General features: G+C 42.0%; 1 protein-coding gene across 1 annotated transcript; it reads right to left on the bottom strand.

Moving 5' to 3' along the window:
* Positions 1–423: 423 nt before the first annotated feature.
* Positions 424–12,221, bottom strand: LOC119652442 (probable chitinase 2). Its single transcript, XM_038056588.1, has 5 exons — positions 12,040–12,221; positions 1,433–1,833; positions 1,116–1,358; positions 796–981; positions 424–735 (listed from the first exon to the last, which is right to left on the bottom strand). The coding sequence occupies exons 1-5, from the start codon at positions 12,101–12,103 to the stop codon at positions 460–462; spliced, it is 1,170 nt and encodes a 389-aa protein (XP_037912516.1). The 5' UTR covers positions 12,104–12,221; the 3' UTR covers positions 424–459.
* Between the last annotated feature and the right edge of the window lie 951 nt (positions 12,222–13,172).

The raw sequence follows: 13,172 nt of genomic DNA, 5'->3' as shown, positions 1-13,172 counted from the left end.
TATGTAGATGAACTGGGAGCACTTAAAGCAGCAGATGTTGGACTTCGTGGTGACTTCACCCAGGGACCTGCATTCGATCACCACCGAAACCCAGCTCATTTCCACCGACTGTCACAAGAAGATGCTGCATCTTCTTGTGACAGTTAAATTTTTGTCCGTACATCTTCACTAACTTTAAGCTCTAGGAATAAGTTGCCTTTCTGTACACGTCTTATCCGCCTGCATCCATTTGTTACTCAAGCTTGCCATATAATCCACGAAGGGAAGATGTCATTTTCAATCGTTGTGAAGTGCTCTTCCTACCTCTTCAGTTGAGATCTATTCTGCAAACCAAGGTCCACATGCGCTATAGTGCTTCGTGTTACAATCATTTACGCAAACAAGGGGTAAGTTAGAATTTTCAAAAAACAAAAAATATCATTCAAGTATGTAAGATACAGATAAATTTATTTTTGGAATTTAACCATACATTTGTGGTTGTACCAATTGAAGTCGTTTTTTGATTGCTGTAAGCAATGTCCACGTCCCTCCACCGCATTCATTTTTAACATCATCTTGATCTATAGTTCGAACCATAACTCCTGCTAGTCCTTTTGTAATGGCATAGCTGACCTTTTCTCTGACAGAGTGAATATTATCATATCCCACCCACTGATTTCCATGGTAGGAGTAGTATGCATGCCGTGACTTATCATACTCTTCCTTCCATCCTGAGTTTTTGATGTTGGAACATATCTATAAGGAAGTCATAGGACAATGATTTAATTTTAGAAACGATTTGGATCTCAACCTTACCTCTGCATATGAAAGCGACCCGGATTCTCGAGTAGCCACCCCTGCATTACCTGCCCCTGTTGTCGGTGCATCCATTCCGTGGTTGTTTACATCCTTTAACGTAAATGACCTACCGTAGAAAGGAATCCCTAATAGTAGTTTGCTGGCTGAAGCTCCAGCCTGAATCCATTCGTCAATTATGGAAATCTATCGGAAGAGAGCGTCAGACTTCGAAAAGTTGTTACATGCAAATATTCATAGATCTTTTAAAATCCATTAGAACTTTGGTTCTTGATGTATCGAAGATTAGTGTTTTTCGCTCCTGATTGTTACATACTTACAACATTTAAATGAGAAATATCATCAGAACTTGCTGTAAATGGCGCGTGCGGTCCAGTTTTTCCTTCCCAACTTCCATGCAAATCGTATATCATAATATTCATGAAATGTAGGTGTCTGTTGATATTTGTTACGTCGTATGATATTTCCCTTTGCTCTCGGGTACCACTCAATGCCGCAGACAGAATGTATCCGTGCTCGTCAAATACATTCCGAAGTTCTTCGAGAAGCAAGACGAAATTTTGCTACACACAAATTGCAAATAATCAAAATAATCAAAATAATATCACTACATGCGTTAGGGGATAATTTGTCCCACCTTATCTTCTGGTCGGCCTTTGTTGTCTCCTGGATATCTCCAATCAACATCCATTCCATCCAGATTGTGCTCTTTGATAAAGTTTACAGCATTACGACCAAACGATTTTCTAAGATCAGCGTCTGCTGCGATTAAGGAAAATGCCCCCGCACCTTCGTTCCAGCCTCCAATTGCAAAAAGGACTTTTAAATTTGCATTTCTTTCTTTAAGTGCGACTGTGTTTTTAATTCCACCCATAGTAACATCTAGCCAAGCGTCAAGCAGCTTTACCTCAGCATTTTTGGTAATCCCTATGAAGGTGTATATTATGTGGGTGCATAACGTAGTATTGAGGTCGGTGGTTGCAACTTTGCCGATGTTGCGGTAATAGGCCCACGATCCATAGTAGCAGAAAATCTTATCTAACATAATTTAACGAAAATTATGTAGTTTATTATGAAATAACGAAGTTTTGAAAAAAATTAAATTATTTGGCAAACAATGGAATTATATAGCAGGTTCAGTGAGCAGGCTTAGACGTGCGAACAATGTAGAAGAACTGTGCCATCAACGAGTAGTACGAGTATATCTGTTAACTTATGAATAACCAATAAAGCCTTGGTATATCCTAGATGGGAAATTCATGGAGTGTAGGAAATGAGCTGAAACATATAGAGAGAGTGGTATCATCTTCTGTGAGATTAATTTAATTGTTTAGTCCCTGCTGGTCCATAAGCAGTGAAAGTTTTGCATGTTTTTTCTTCTACTATGAATTGAACTAAAGGTAAGGGATCAAGGGGAAATATACTCGTTCATTAGTGTGTTGCGCCGAAAACTTCAGATCCTTTTGGTACATAGCAATAAGAAGTCCCGAAGAGTATCTCGTACCACTTCGCTCCGGATACTCGCATAAACACCTTTGCCACAGGTTAGTCATCAATTGGCTTCAAGCCCATTTTGACGTTTCGTCCAGTTGGTCCTGAACCAAGCATAGTTGTTACGCTTTCGTCCGATGGGGCCCTGGAGTTCATCAGCCGGGAGTTCTAGGACATTATTTATAGTTTGGTCCAATACTGCAGAAAAAATTTGGAATAAAAAATAGTAGAAAATGACGCTCTTCTTTTGGCCTAGGAGAAATGACACCATAAGCTACACGTACAAATATTTAAGCCACAAATCTAGGAGCAATAAATACGTAGTGTACGCGGCTTTCCAATATGGACGGTATGCCGTTCGCCTTTTCCTGGTACCATCAGCCATGAGCTCCACACATGACTGTGCTGTATTGCCACAGGCCACCGCGTAAACCGATCAATGATTGTGAGGGAACACTTGCAGCCGCGCGAGTCTCGCAAAGCCTTGTCAACCTAGGGAATACACCTACTTCATTTCTAGCATGTCTAGTGACTTTACACTTGTTGCTCTCGCCCAAGAGGTCACGTCCTTGTTTATGGACGACCAGAAATACTTGTTAGAGACCAACCGGCTGTCCGAATGCCAGGGTTCTCCAGATCGTACACCGAGCGAAAAATTTCTTTACGAAAAGGGACCGAAAAATATGGCCTAGGTGCCTTTTCAGAGATCTTGCAGTAGATAGTGGAATGAGAGCCGAAGATAGGGAACTCCTTGAACTTGTATTTGAAGTCCGATTGCAGGCTCTAAAAAACTTCGTCATACTTCTGGACCACAGCGATTGCCGAAAAATTTACTATGGCTGGGATGCTGATTTCAAAAATCCGGGACAAAGCGTCAGCGACCAAGTTGTCTTTACATGTTGAAGTGAACTAGCTGATGTAGGCTAAGTGTCGAAGTTGTCTGGCTTTTACCGTAAGGCAAAAGTCAGAGGCTTACCGTCCGTGAGCCTTGAAGGGAATATCGGAAGTGCTTAATACTCAGATACACGGCTAGTAATTCTGTACCATAGGCCCTGTAATTCCGTTGAGCGAGATTCAACTGTTTTGAGAAGAAATCCAACGGTTACCAGCTTTGGTTCACCCTCTGGTGAAGAGCAGCGCCTACCGCTGTCTGAGGCGTCGACAGACACAGCTAAAGGTGCTTGTTAAGGGAATGTCTAAGGAGTAGCGTCTACCAGCTGTTGCTTGGTGGTTTCGCCACACAATCACTCGCAAATCCTGGTGGTAAGTGGCTTTGGGTAGGAAACGACCGTAGAAGTTTACCATGCGCAAGAACCTTCTATGATCTTTGATTGTCTTTGGTAGCGGAAAGCTTGCGATCGCTTGCAACTTGTCTGGGCCGGTTTGAATGCCGTCGTGGGTGATGAAATAACCTAGAAACTTTGCCTACTGTTAGAGAAATTTGCATTTGCCAACGTTGAGAAATAGCCATTTGCAAGGAGGTGTTGAAAAGTGCACTCGAATTGTACCAGATGCTCAGACGGTGGAAGAAGCGACTAGAACGTCATCCAAGTACACGAAACGGAAGTCCAAGTTTTACTGTATACAGTGGATGAATCACTGGAAGGTTTGCACCGGAGGCCAAAAGTTATCCCCTGTGAACTCGAAAAGTCTGGAAGGTGTGCAATTACGGTCTTTGGAATTCTTCGGGAGTTACAGCGATTTGGTGGCGACAGTTTGCCAAATAATGTGCAAAGTCTAGGATGAGTGGAATGGGGTAACGTTCAGGAATCGTCTTAACTTTCAGGCGTCTATTATTTCTACAAGGTCGCCATCTGCCGTTAGGCTTTTGGAACCACATGAAGTGGAGATGACTAATTACTGTTGAAAGGCCTGGTTAAGTAGTTGTTCAAACTCTTTCCGCGCAACAGCAAGCTTCTGGGGTGGAAGAGGACGTACCTTCGTGAAGATTGGAGATTGTTTAACCGCTGAAAGAAACTCCATTCGGTAGTAATGTTGTGATATTTTTGGAGGTCGTGCACTCTTGGATCGGCAATGTCCTCAAAAATGATAGAAAGTGTGTTGTTGTTCGAACAGATTGAAATTTTCCCTGACGATCGAAGAGAGTGTATTGTGGGATCTATCAGGGACGGGTGTTGCATATTTACCAACAGTCAACAGTGACTCAGTAGGTCTGCGCCTAATATAGAGACACTGATGTGAACCGAAATGAAGCGCCACTAAAAGGTCGTACGCAAGCCAAGACTTACCACTACTTGCCAATCGCCATAAGTTACGATGGGCGTAGAGTTTGCTGCCGATAATTTTAGCTGCTGAGGATATAGTTTGTTGGGTTTGGCGACGGGGAGGACCGATACTTGCACGCCTGTGTCTACTAGACAAGGATGACGCATACTGTAAGGCGGGGTGGTGCTACACTTCGCTGCCAATACTCCTTAACAAAGACGATGATTAGGGCGGCAGATCTTTCCTCTCGCGTGATATTACTAGCGGAGAAACACTAAAAGAACCTGAAAAAGAGTGGACAAGAGAACCTAGACCGTGAAAAAAGAGCCAGTATTGACTCTTGTAACTTTGCGTTTAATTTTTCTTTAATTAAAAATACACTTTAAATATATAAATGTAGAAAATTTTCAGTATAATAAAAAGTGGGGTTGTTGCAGCAATAGTTGAGATGTAGCTGATGGGTTGTCTTATTTCTTGCTGAAGTACAATCATGAACGTCGATACGACCAAACACGGTGGAATTCCTGGAGGCCATCGTTTGTCGCAATTCTCGGTTCTCAGCTCCGTTGGAAGTTTTCAGTTTCGGTTGCATACCAGGCCATCCGCCAGTAGCAAAAGCAGATGGCATATGAATTGTCCAACATAAGACTACACTAACGGAATGACCACCGAAAAATGCAGAAGACTGCACAGAACTGATTCCTCCTGTCAATATAACTCCAAATGCTATGAGCATTAGCGGTACACCCGTACGAGGTAATTGCGTACAAGTTGTCGCTTGTCCGAGAGTGGAGCAAATGTCGGGGTTCTCCTCGGTGGTCTTGCCGGAATGATCAACCCTCTTCTTTACTTAAAAAGGTGCGGTTGCAGCACTCGCATAGCAGGTTGTTGTCGATGTATGTAGCTGCTGTTGGATCACTTGCTGCATCGCTGCGATGTAGAGCTGCTTTTTCTGCTGGAGCACAGCTTCTTGCTGACCGGGCCCCTATAACTCGGTCTAGGATGAAACTAGTCAGCAACTCCGCGGGGGTCTTTGGAAAATCGGGGTCACTATTTTAGCTGATAAACAATTCAGTTTTTCATAATAAAAACATTTTTACTATTATTTATTTTGTATTTGTTTTGCACATAGACGCAACGGTTGACCTGGGCTAGAACGGATATGCATGCATTTCGCCATGCAAAAGTTTGAATTGCTTTTGGTTCTCGCTGAGCAACTTGAATTTGAAGTTCAGGGCCAGGGTCAATGTAATGTGAAATGAACGGAAAGTAACATTGCCAAGGCTTGGAAGGTTTCAGAAGATACAATGATTCCTAAATGTGGTAAGGACCAAACGCAGTTTGCATCATGCAGGTCTTTAAGTCTGCTACCTACCCTCTCAAAAGTGTTCGAAAAACTGTTACTTACAAAAATATCACAACATCTTGTGGTAAACAAAATAATTCCTCAGCACCAATTTTGGCTTTCAGGAGAAACATGGTGCTATCGAACAAGTTTACAGCATCCTTTGTGAGATAAGGAATTCACTGGAGGATAAAAATTATTGTTCAACGGTCTTTTTGGATTTTGGACCAAAGCCAGAACTGAACATATTTTTTTTAAAGAGCTGAGGGATCCTAAATCTGCATCTACACTATGGGCGGATTTACCCTGAATATAATTCGTGGTAAGGGGTGGGGAGTAAGTTGCTCCCCATTTGGTCCGGTCCGACATCAAGTGGATGCAGACTTAGGACCCTGCAATTTTTTTAAAAAATATATATTGGCTTCTAAACAAAAAATTTAAGCTGGAACTCGACTACGCCTGCTCTACAAAGCTGTCATCACGCCAATTTGGACTTACAGAATTCAGCTGTTGTGTTCAACGTACACATCTAACATTTAGTTGCTACAGAGAGCCCAATCCAGGATACTACGGATGATCACCAGTTCCCTTTGTTATATGAGAAACGAAAACATTCCCAGGAACCTCACAAATTGCGATAGTGAGAGAAGAGATCTCATTCTAGGTGACGAAGTACAAAAGAAGGTTAGCTTCTCATCCCAACCCCTTAGTCAGTAGACTATGATATTATAACAGCTTAGTGTCAGCCGATTGAAAAAATGAAAGACGGAGGAACTCGCAACATCCCTCCGGAGAAGGTGCAATGATATCTGCTTTCCACAAGAAATTCGACAAGCTGGTGCCAAAAGCTGAGACATAGAACACGAACGCGGTAATAGTGACTACAAGCTTCTCTATATTAGTAGCCCGCACAGTCAATATGGTGTTGGCATTGCCATCTCTGAGGGTTTCCGTGATGCCACTAAATATTCCGAACGACTTGATAACCGATTGGATCAAACGATTGGCTCATCATCCTCCATTTTACAATGGGAACAGTTAAAGGCCATTCGACTATATTCTCATAATACAGCGACATTTTACCACCATCACTGACTGGAAAGTCGTTCTCTATGAGACCATAGCTTCTCAGCATCAGCCGTTGATTGGCGTCTTGTGAATCATACCACCACTAGCTCGCCGCACATTAAATGGTAGCAATTTCGTGAGAAGACAGAAGAAATAATTTCAATTATGCGGTTACCGACCATTACGAATGTGGAACAATCGTGGAACGAAATTAAAGACACGATCCACAAAGCGGCCTTTGCAACCCTTGGGGTCACTAAGCTAGGCATGACGATATTCAAATCAAAGCCCGTGGAGAGAAACGCTGGCCAGTTGGCAAATTGGCTACGAAGAAAAGGTAGCGAAGAAAGCAATCGCTGGTGCCCGAGCGGTCCCATACAAAGTTCTTTAAACTGGACATTTGAGATGGTGAGAAAGATATGTATTGGTTTATCAAAAGCTGACAACAAAGCACATAGGATATTAAACACTTCTGTTGCTTTCAAGACAAGAACGGTACTTTGCTTACCTATCGACGAGCCGCGATGGATTGGTGGCGAGAATATTTCGAGCAGATTTCAACTGAAGAATTAGTTGACCCTCCACTTTCGCAAGCATTGCCGACATTCGCAGCAATTCCACCTATCACAGGTGCTCAGGGGTGGCGGTGAGGAAGACGGGGCAATCTTGTCGACGAAACCGAAACCAAAAGGTGGAGGAGAGCCTCCATAGTGGTGACGCCGAGAGACGTTATATTACAACGCTTTCATCATCATCAACGGCGCAACAACCGGTATCCGGTCTAGGCCTGCCTTAATAAGGAACTCTAGACATCCCGGTTTTGCGCCGAGGTCCACCAATTCGATATCCCTAAAAGCTGTCTGGCGTCCTGACCGTCAGACCCTGCCTAAGATGGAGCAGGCAGGGTCTGCCTCGTCTTCTTTTTTTACCATAGATATTGCCCTTATAGACTTTCCGGGTAGGATCATCCTCATCCATACGGATTAAGTAACCTATTGAGCCGGATTTTATCCACAACCGGACGGTCATGGTATCGCTCATAGATTTCGTCGTTATGTGGGCTACGGAATCGTCCATTCTCATGTAGGGGGCCAAAAATTCTTCAGAAGATTCTTCTCTCGAACGCCGCCAAGAGTTCACAATTCTTCTTGCTAAGAACCCAAGTCTCCGAGGAATACATGAAGACTGGCAAGATGATTGTCTTGTACAGTAAGAGCTTTGACCCTATGGTGAGACGTTTCGAGCGGAACAGTTTTTGTAAGCTGGTATAGGCTCTGTTGGCTGACAACAACCGTGCGCTGATTTCACCATCGTAGTTGTTATCCGTTGTGATTTTCGACCCTAGTTAGGAGAAATTATCAACGGTCTCAAAGTTGTATTCTCCTATCCTTATTCTTGTTCGTGTTTGTATTTGACCAGTGCGGTTTGATGTTGTTGGTTGATTCGTCTTCGGTGCTGACGTTACCACCATATACTTTGTCTTGCCTTCATTGATGTGCAGCCCAAGATCTCGCACCTATTGCCACCTCCTCGATCTGGATGAAGGCAGTTTGTACGTCTCGGGTGGTTCTTCCCATGATGTCGATATCGTGAACATAGGCCAGTAGTTGGCTGGACTTAAAGAGGATCGTACCTCTTGCATTTACCTCGGCATCACGGATCTCTTTTTCAAGAGGACACATGATAGGGCATCCCCTTGTCGTAGACCATCGTTGATGTCGAATGGTCTTGAGAGTTATCCTGCTATTTTTATCTGGCCTCGCACATTGGTCAGGGTCAGGGTTGTTGATGCTTCATCTTCAGGTCCTCTGTCGACTGCGGTTATTGCGGCATCCATTTCCCTCTACTCTCTCTCTCTTATTACAACGCTTTGCTGGCTATTATTGAAAGCGAATGGTCCAAAGGCCTAATTAGGGCGATCAGTCCCGAGCCTGCACGGGGATTTATCTAAAGTGGCGGTAGGTCACAAGATCTTACGAGGGTACCATGGAACCGGGATAGTTCCTGAATTCACATGTTTCAGGAGAATCCCTTCATGGGGGTTATGGTTACGTTTAAGCGAACGGAGACCAGCACAGGTACCATACTCCCTAGTTAGGGAGAGATTTAGGTAGGTCTTACATCCGCTAGTATGAATGCTAAGTCATGCGTTCAATGTAGACTGCTACCGTTGTGCCCGTCTCAGCGGGGCTCCGATTGTGGTCACAAAATCAATCCATGTCTTAAAAAGGCCGTGGGATTAGGCCCACGAGAGAAGTAGTTGCATGAAGCCACAGAAACATAACTGTCAGCGCCATTGGAGTCGAGGAACAAATAAAACGAATGAATTCGGGGAAAGCAATAGAAAATGGCGATATCGTCCTGAGTTCTGGAAAGCGAAGAGAATCTCAGTGAATTTTTCAATCGAGTAATTGACGCAGGTAGAAAGCCTTCTGACTGGCAAAAAAGCCCCACAATTGCAATTTGGAAACAAGTCGGAAACCAAAAGCTTGGCGTTTCAAGTATGGAAGGTTTTGTTTGTTTCTTATGTAAGTATATTTTAGTGCAGAACTATTCCATTTGTACGTAGCCCGTAAAGTATTTAGCATATCAAACTGCTCAATTTAGTGTGATATTATATATCTAGTATTTTGTGTTGGAGTATATTTACACTGAGTAGACAACTTTGAGCTGCTGTGACTTTATCAGTAATGGTACGATTTGGATGAAACTTGTGGATTCTATATTACTGAATATTTTTACAACTCAGGGATAAACTTCAGGGAGGTTTGTATTCAATTTCCTAAAAATATAGTAATATACTATTTTTATTTAATTTGAGTAGATATCGATATAGAGAGTATTTTGCGGCCCGGAAGCCGTATAGAGGCAACTTTGTGATTTAAATAAATTCTGAGAGTGGATCCGTTAAAGAAATCAGCAATTGATATTGCGCACTGTCAAAACTAAGACTGGCTTGGAGAAGTACTAATTGAGACCTTCCATTTGACACCGAACATGACTATATTCGGTGAGGAAAAAATTTACACCCCTTTTTGCATGTATGAATATGCCCCCCCCCCTCTTAAACTCAACGTAGAGAGAAGTAGCTTATTATATGTGAGAGCATTCACATTTTGAACCTTTTCATCAAATTTCGTGTCAATCGGTGTAGCCATTTCTGAGAAAAGTGCGTGACAGGCAGACAGACACACGAACAAACAGGCGGACATTGAATCAATTTTAATAAGGGTTTGTTTTATCCCATACCATGAAGATTTTTAACGCATTCGTGACAACTGTATTTCCGAAATCGTTCAAATAACTATGAATTAAACCGGGTTTGTCAAGAACTGCGAAACTACTGACGCAGTACACGGTGCGCGGTTACTCACTGAGAAAAATCCTGAAAAGCACCGCCCACTTTATGGTACATTGTATTTCTGGATTCAGAAAAAGCTTTCGACCATATGGCATATAAATTCATCTGGCATGTTTACGACAACGCTTAGTGTCAGAAGAACTCGTGCGCTGGTTAGATTCGTCTACCGCGATCCGAAAAGTAAAGTGCGAAGTGTGGCGAGTGTATCAAAACCGTTTCGTGTCTCTGTCAATGTTCATCAAGGAAGTGATCTCTCACCACTCCTCTTGTTCTTGTTATTGACACCGTCACACGGGACATCCGACGTCCAGTGCCCTATACAATAATGATGTTTTCATAGCGTCTAATAGCAAAAATAATCTCAAAAAACTTGTCCCAAAATAGAAGGATCGCATCATGCAACTCGGTCTCAGATTGAATTTGAATAAAACTGAATTTTTGACGATCGATCACCGTGAAACAAGCACCATCACTGTCAATATCAGTAACCTGACCAGAACTGATCGGTTTAAATATCTAGCTTCAATGTTATCAGCCAACGAAGAACTGCGTTATGAAATTGGATCAGCGAACGTCTCACCTCTAAAATCTACCGCAATATCGTCTGTCCTATCGCTCTCTATAGTTCTGAGTGTTGGCCGGATATAAATGACAATGAACGGCATTTTGCGGTAATGGAAACGAAGATGTTGCGTTGACTAGTGGCGTGACACGTCTTCATCACATTCGAAATGTGGATATCCGCGATCGATATGGGGGTACACCGATCGTGGAAAAATTGCGGGAAAAGCGTTTTGGATGGTCATGTAATTCCCGCTAAGGAGGATTAACTTGCCATGGTTGGTCTGAACATCGAAATCGACGGATAACAGCGAAAAGGCCGTCCGAAACAACGGTGGCTTCATACGGTGGATGGTGATCTGAAAGCCTCACGACTGCATCCAGATCAGGCCCTTGACAGAGCAAAATGCCGCAATCAATCAAGAAGGTCCGACCCCGCTTTTGAGCGGGAGAAAGGCTAAAGAAAAAGAAGAAGTTCAGTGCATTGGAATCAATCAGATGTTGAATCAATAAATATCGATAAATTAAAAATAAATATTCGATGAACAAAATGTTTGTAAATTCATTTGGAATCTTCCTTTTCCCCGATTCGTGCGGCGGTGGACCCAGCTGATTAACATACGAACATACATACTATTTTTCATTCTGTCGAGGCTGAAGAACACGGTAGAATCCAGTTAATATTGAATTCAATGGTTAATGGTCTCTGATTCCGTTCTGAATTGTGCGATTTGCAAAAGTTCTAAGGAAAGGTATGATGGGGCAAACCTGGAGCCCCCACACCTCTTCATGTTATCCTAAATGATTCCAAAATTTATATCAACCTTTTACTAGAAGCGGGAGCTTGTTCCCCACTTTTGAGAAATTAATGTCTCCAATTTGCCCAGTTAAGATTAATATTAGTCCGAATATAAAATTACGCAACAGCAAGAATAGTGGGCTACATCTTAGATAATAAAACAAAAATTAGATGAATGCGTCATTGGAGAGAAACAAAAACTGGATTTAATGATGAGAGAAATACAGACGGCAAAATCGCCTCCCACTGATGGATAAGTGCTTTCAAAAATAACTCACGGAAACTGATAGAACGATTATAATTAGAGATACATTATTTTCTTAATGTTTAGGTTGTTGTAACAACTTTGTAGCGTATGTACGATACTGTAATGAGGTCTTAAATGTTGTTTACCTGTAACTCCAGCCACTAATAATGTATGAACGTAAAACACAGCCACTAGCGTTAAGTATTTCATCTTATTGGCACTGAATACAAGAAAGAACTGTATTTGGATAAGTTGCAAATTCCATCTAAATGAGGAAGTATGTTATTCACTTCCTCTAAATACAGATAAACTCTCTCTCCTACACATACCCTATTTAGTTACACCGAAGAGTACGAGAATCATTCTTGAGCGAAACGACTTGTCTGATAAAAACATAAACTTGATTGTGTAACTTTTCTATCATGCGAATCATACCTAAGCTAATGCAGCTAAAGTGATGAAATTATATCATAGTTATGCTTCATAATGAGAGATTTACTGAAAACGGAATGAGAATCTGCGCACGATAATAACCAGCTCGCATGAGTTTCGTATGGAAAAGCAGAATCTAGCAGATACAATACTCGTAAAATATTAAATTGCATGGTAAAGTATTGTCAGGTAACGACACGGAGATATTAATTTTTTTTAACGATTTATTTGTTTTATTGAATCTTCTTAGAATAGTGACTAATAATAAGTTTTCAAATCTTAGAGCTAGACCTCAGATGCATTCCTCACCAGTGATTATTCAACAAGTTGGAAACCGGAACTTCGGCGTTTTATGTATGAAAGCTTTTGTTGACTTTTTATGTAAGAATATTTGGTTACACGATGATACCACATACACTATATAGCTTGCAGTGTATATACGTTGAATGTATTCAATTCGCTGTGGTCCTGACATCTTATCACTTGTAGAGTAGCAATTTGACGCGAAAAGAGCAACTTTGACGCGAAAAGAGCAACTTTGACCTGCTACAACTTTGTTAATAATAGTAGGATTTTCAATATGATGATCATCATCAACGGCGCTACAATTGGTATCCGGTTTACACCTGCCTTAATAGGGGAGTCCACCAATTAGGTCCACCAATTCGATATCCCTAAAAGCTGCCTGCGATTACCCTGTCCAAGTCTACGCCAATGCTCCATCTCAAGCAGGGTCTGTCTCGTCTTCATTTTCTACCATAGATATTGCCCTTATAGACTTTTCGGGTTGAATCATCCTCATCCATACGGGTTAAATGAGCCTATTGAGTTGGATTTTATCCACAAC

The sequence above is a fragment of the Hermetia illucens genome, chromosome 1, assembly GCF_905115235.1.
Source record: "Hermetia illucens chromosome 1, iHerIll2.2.curated.20191125, whole genome shotgun sequence".
Lineage (NCBI taxonomy): Eukaryota > Metazoa > Arthropoda > Insecta > Diptera > Stratiomyidae > Hermetia > Hermetia illucens.
Note: the sequence above shows the minus strand (reverse complement) of the source record. Positions and strands in the feature narration are given on the sequence as shown.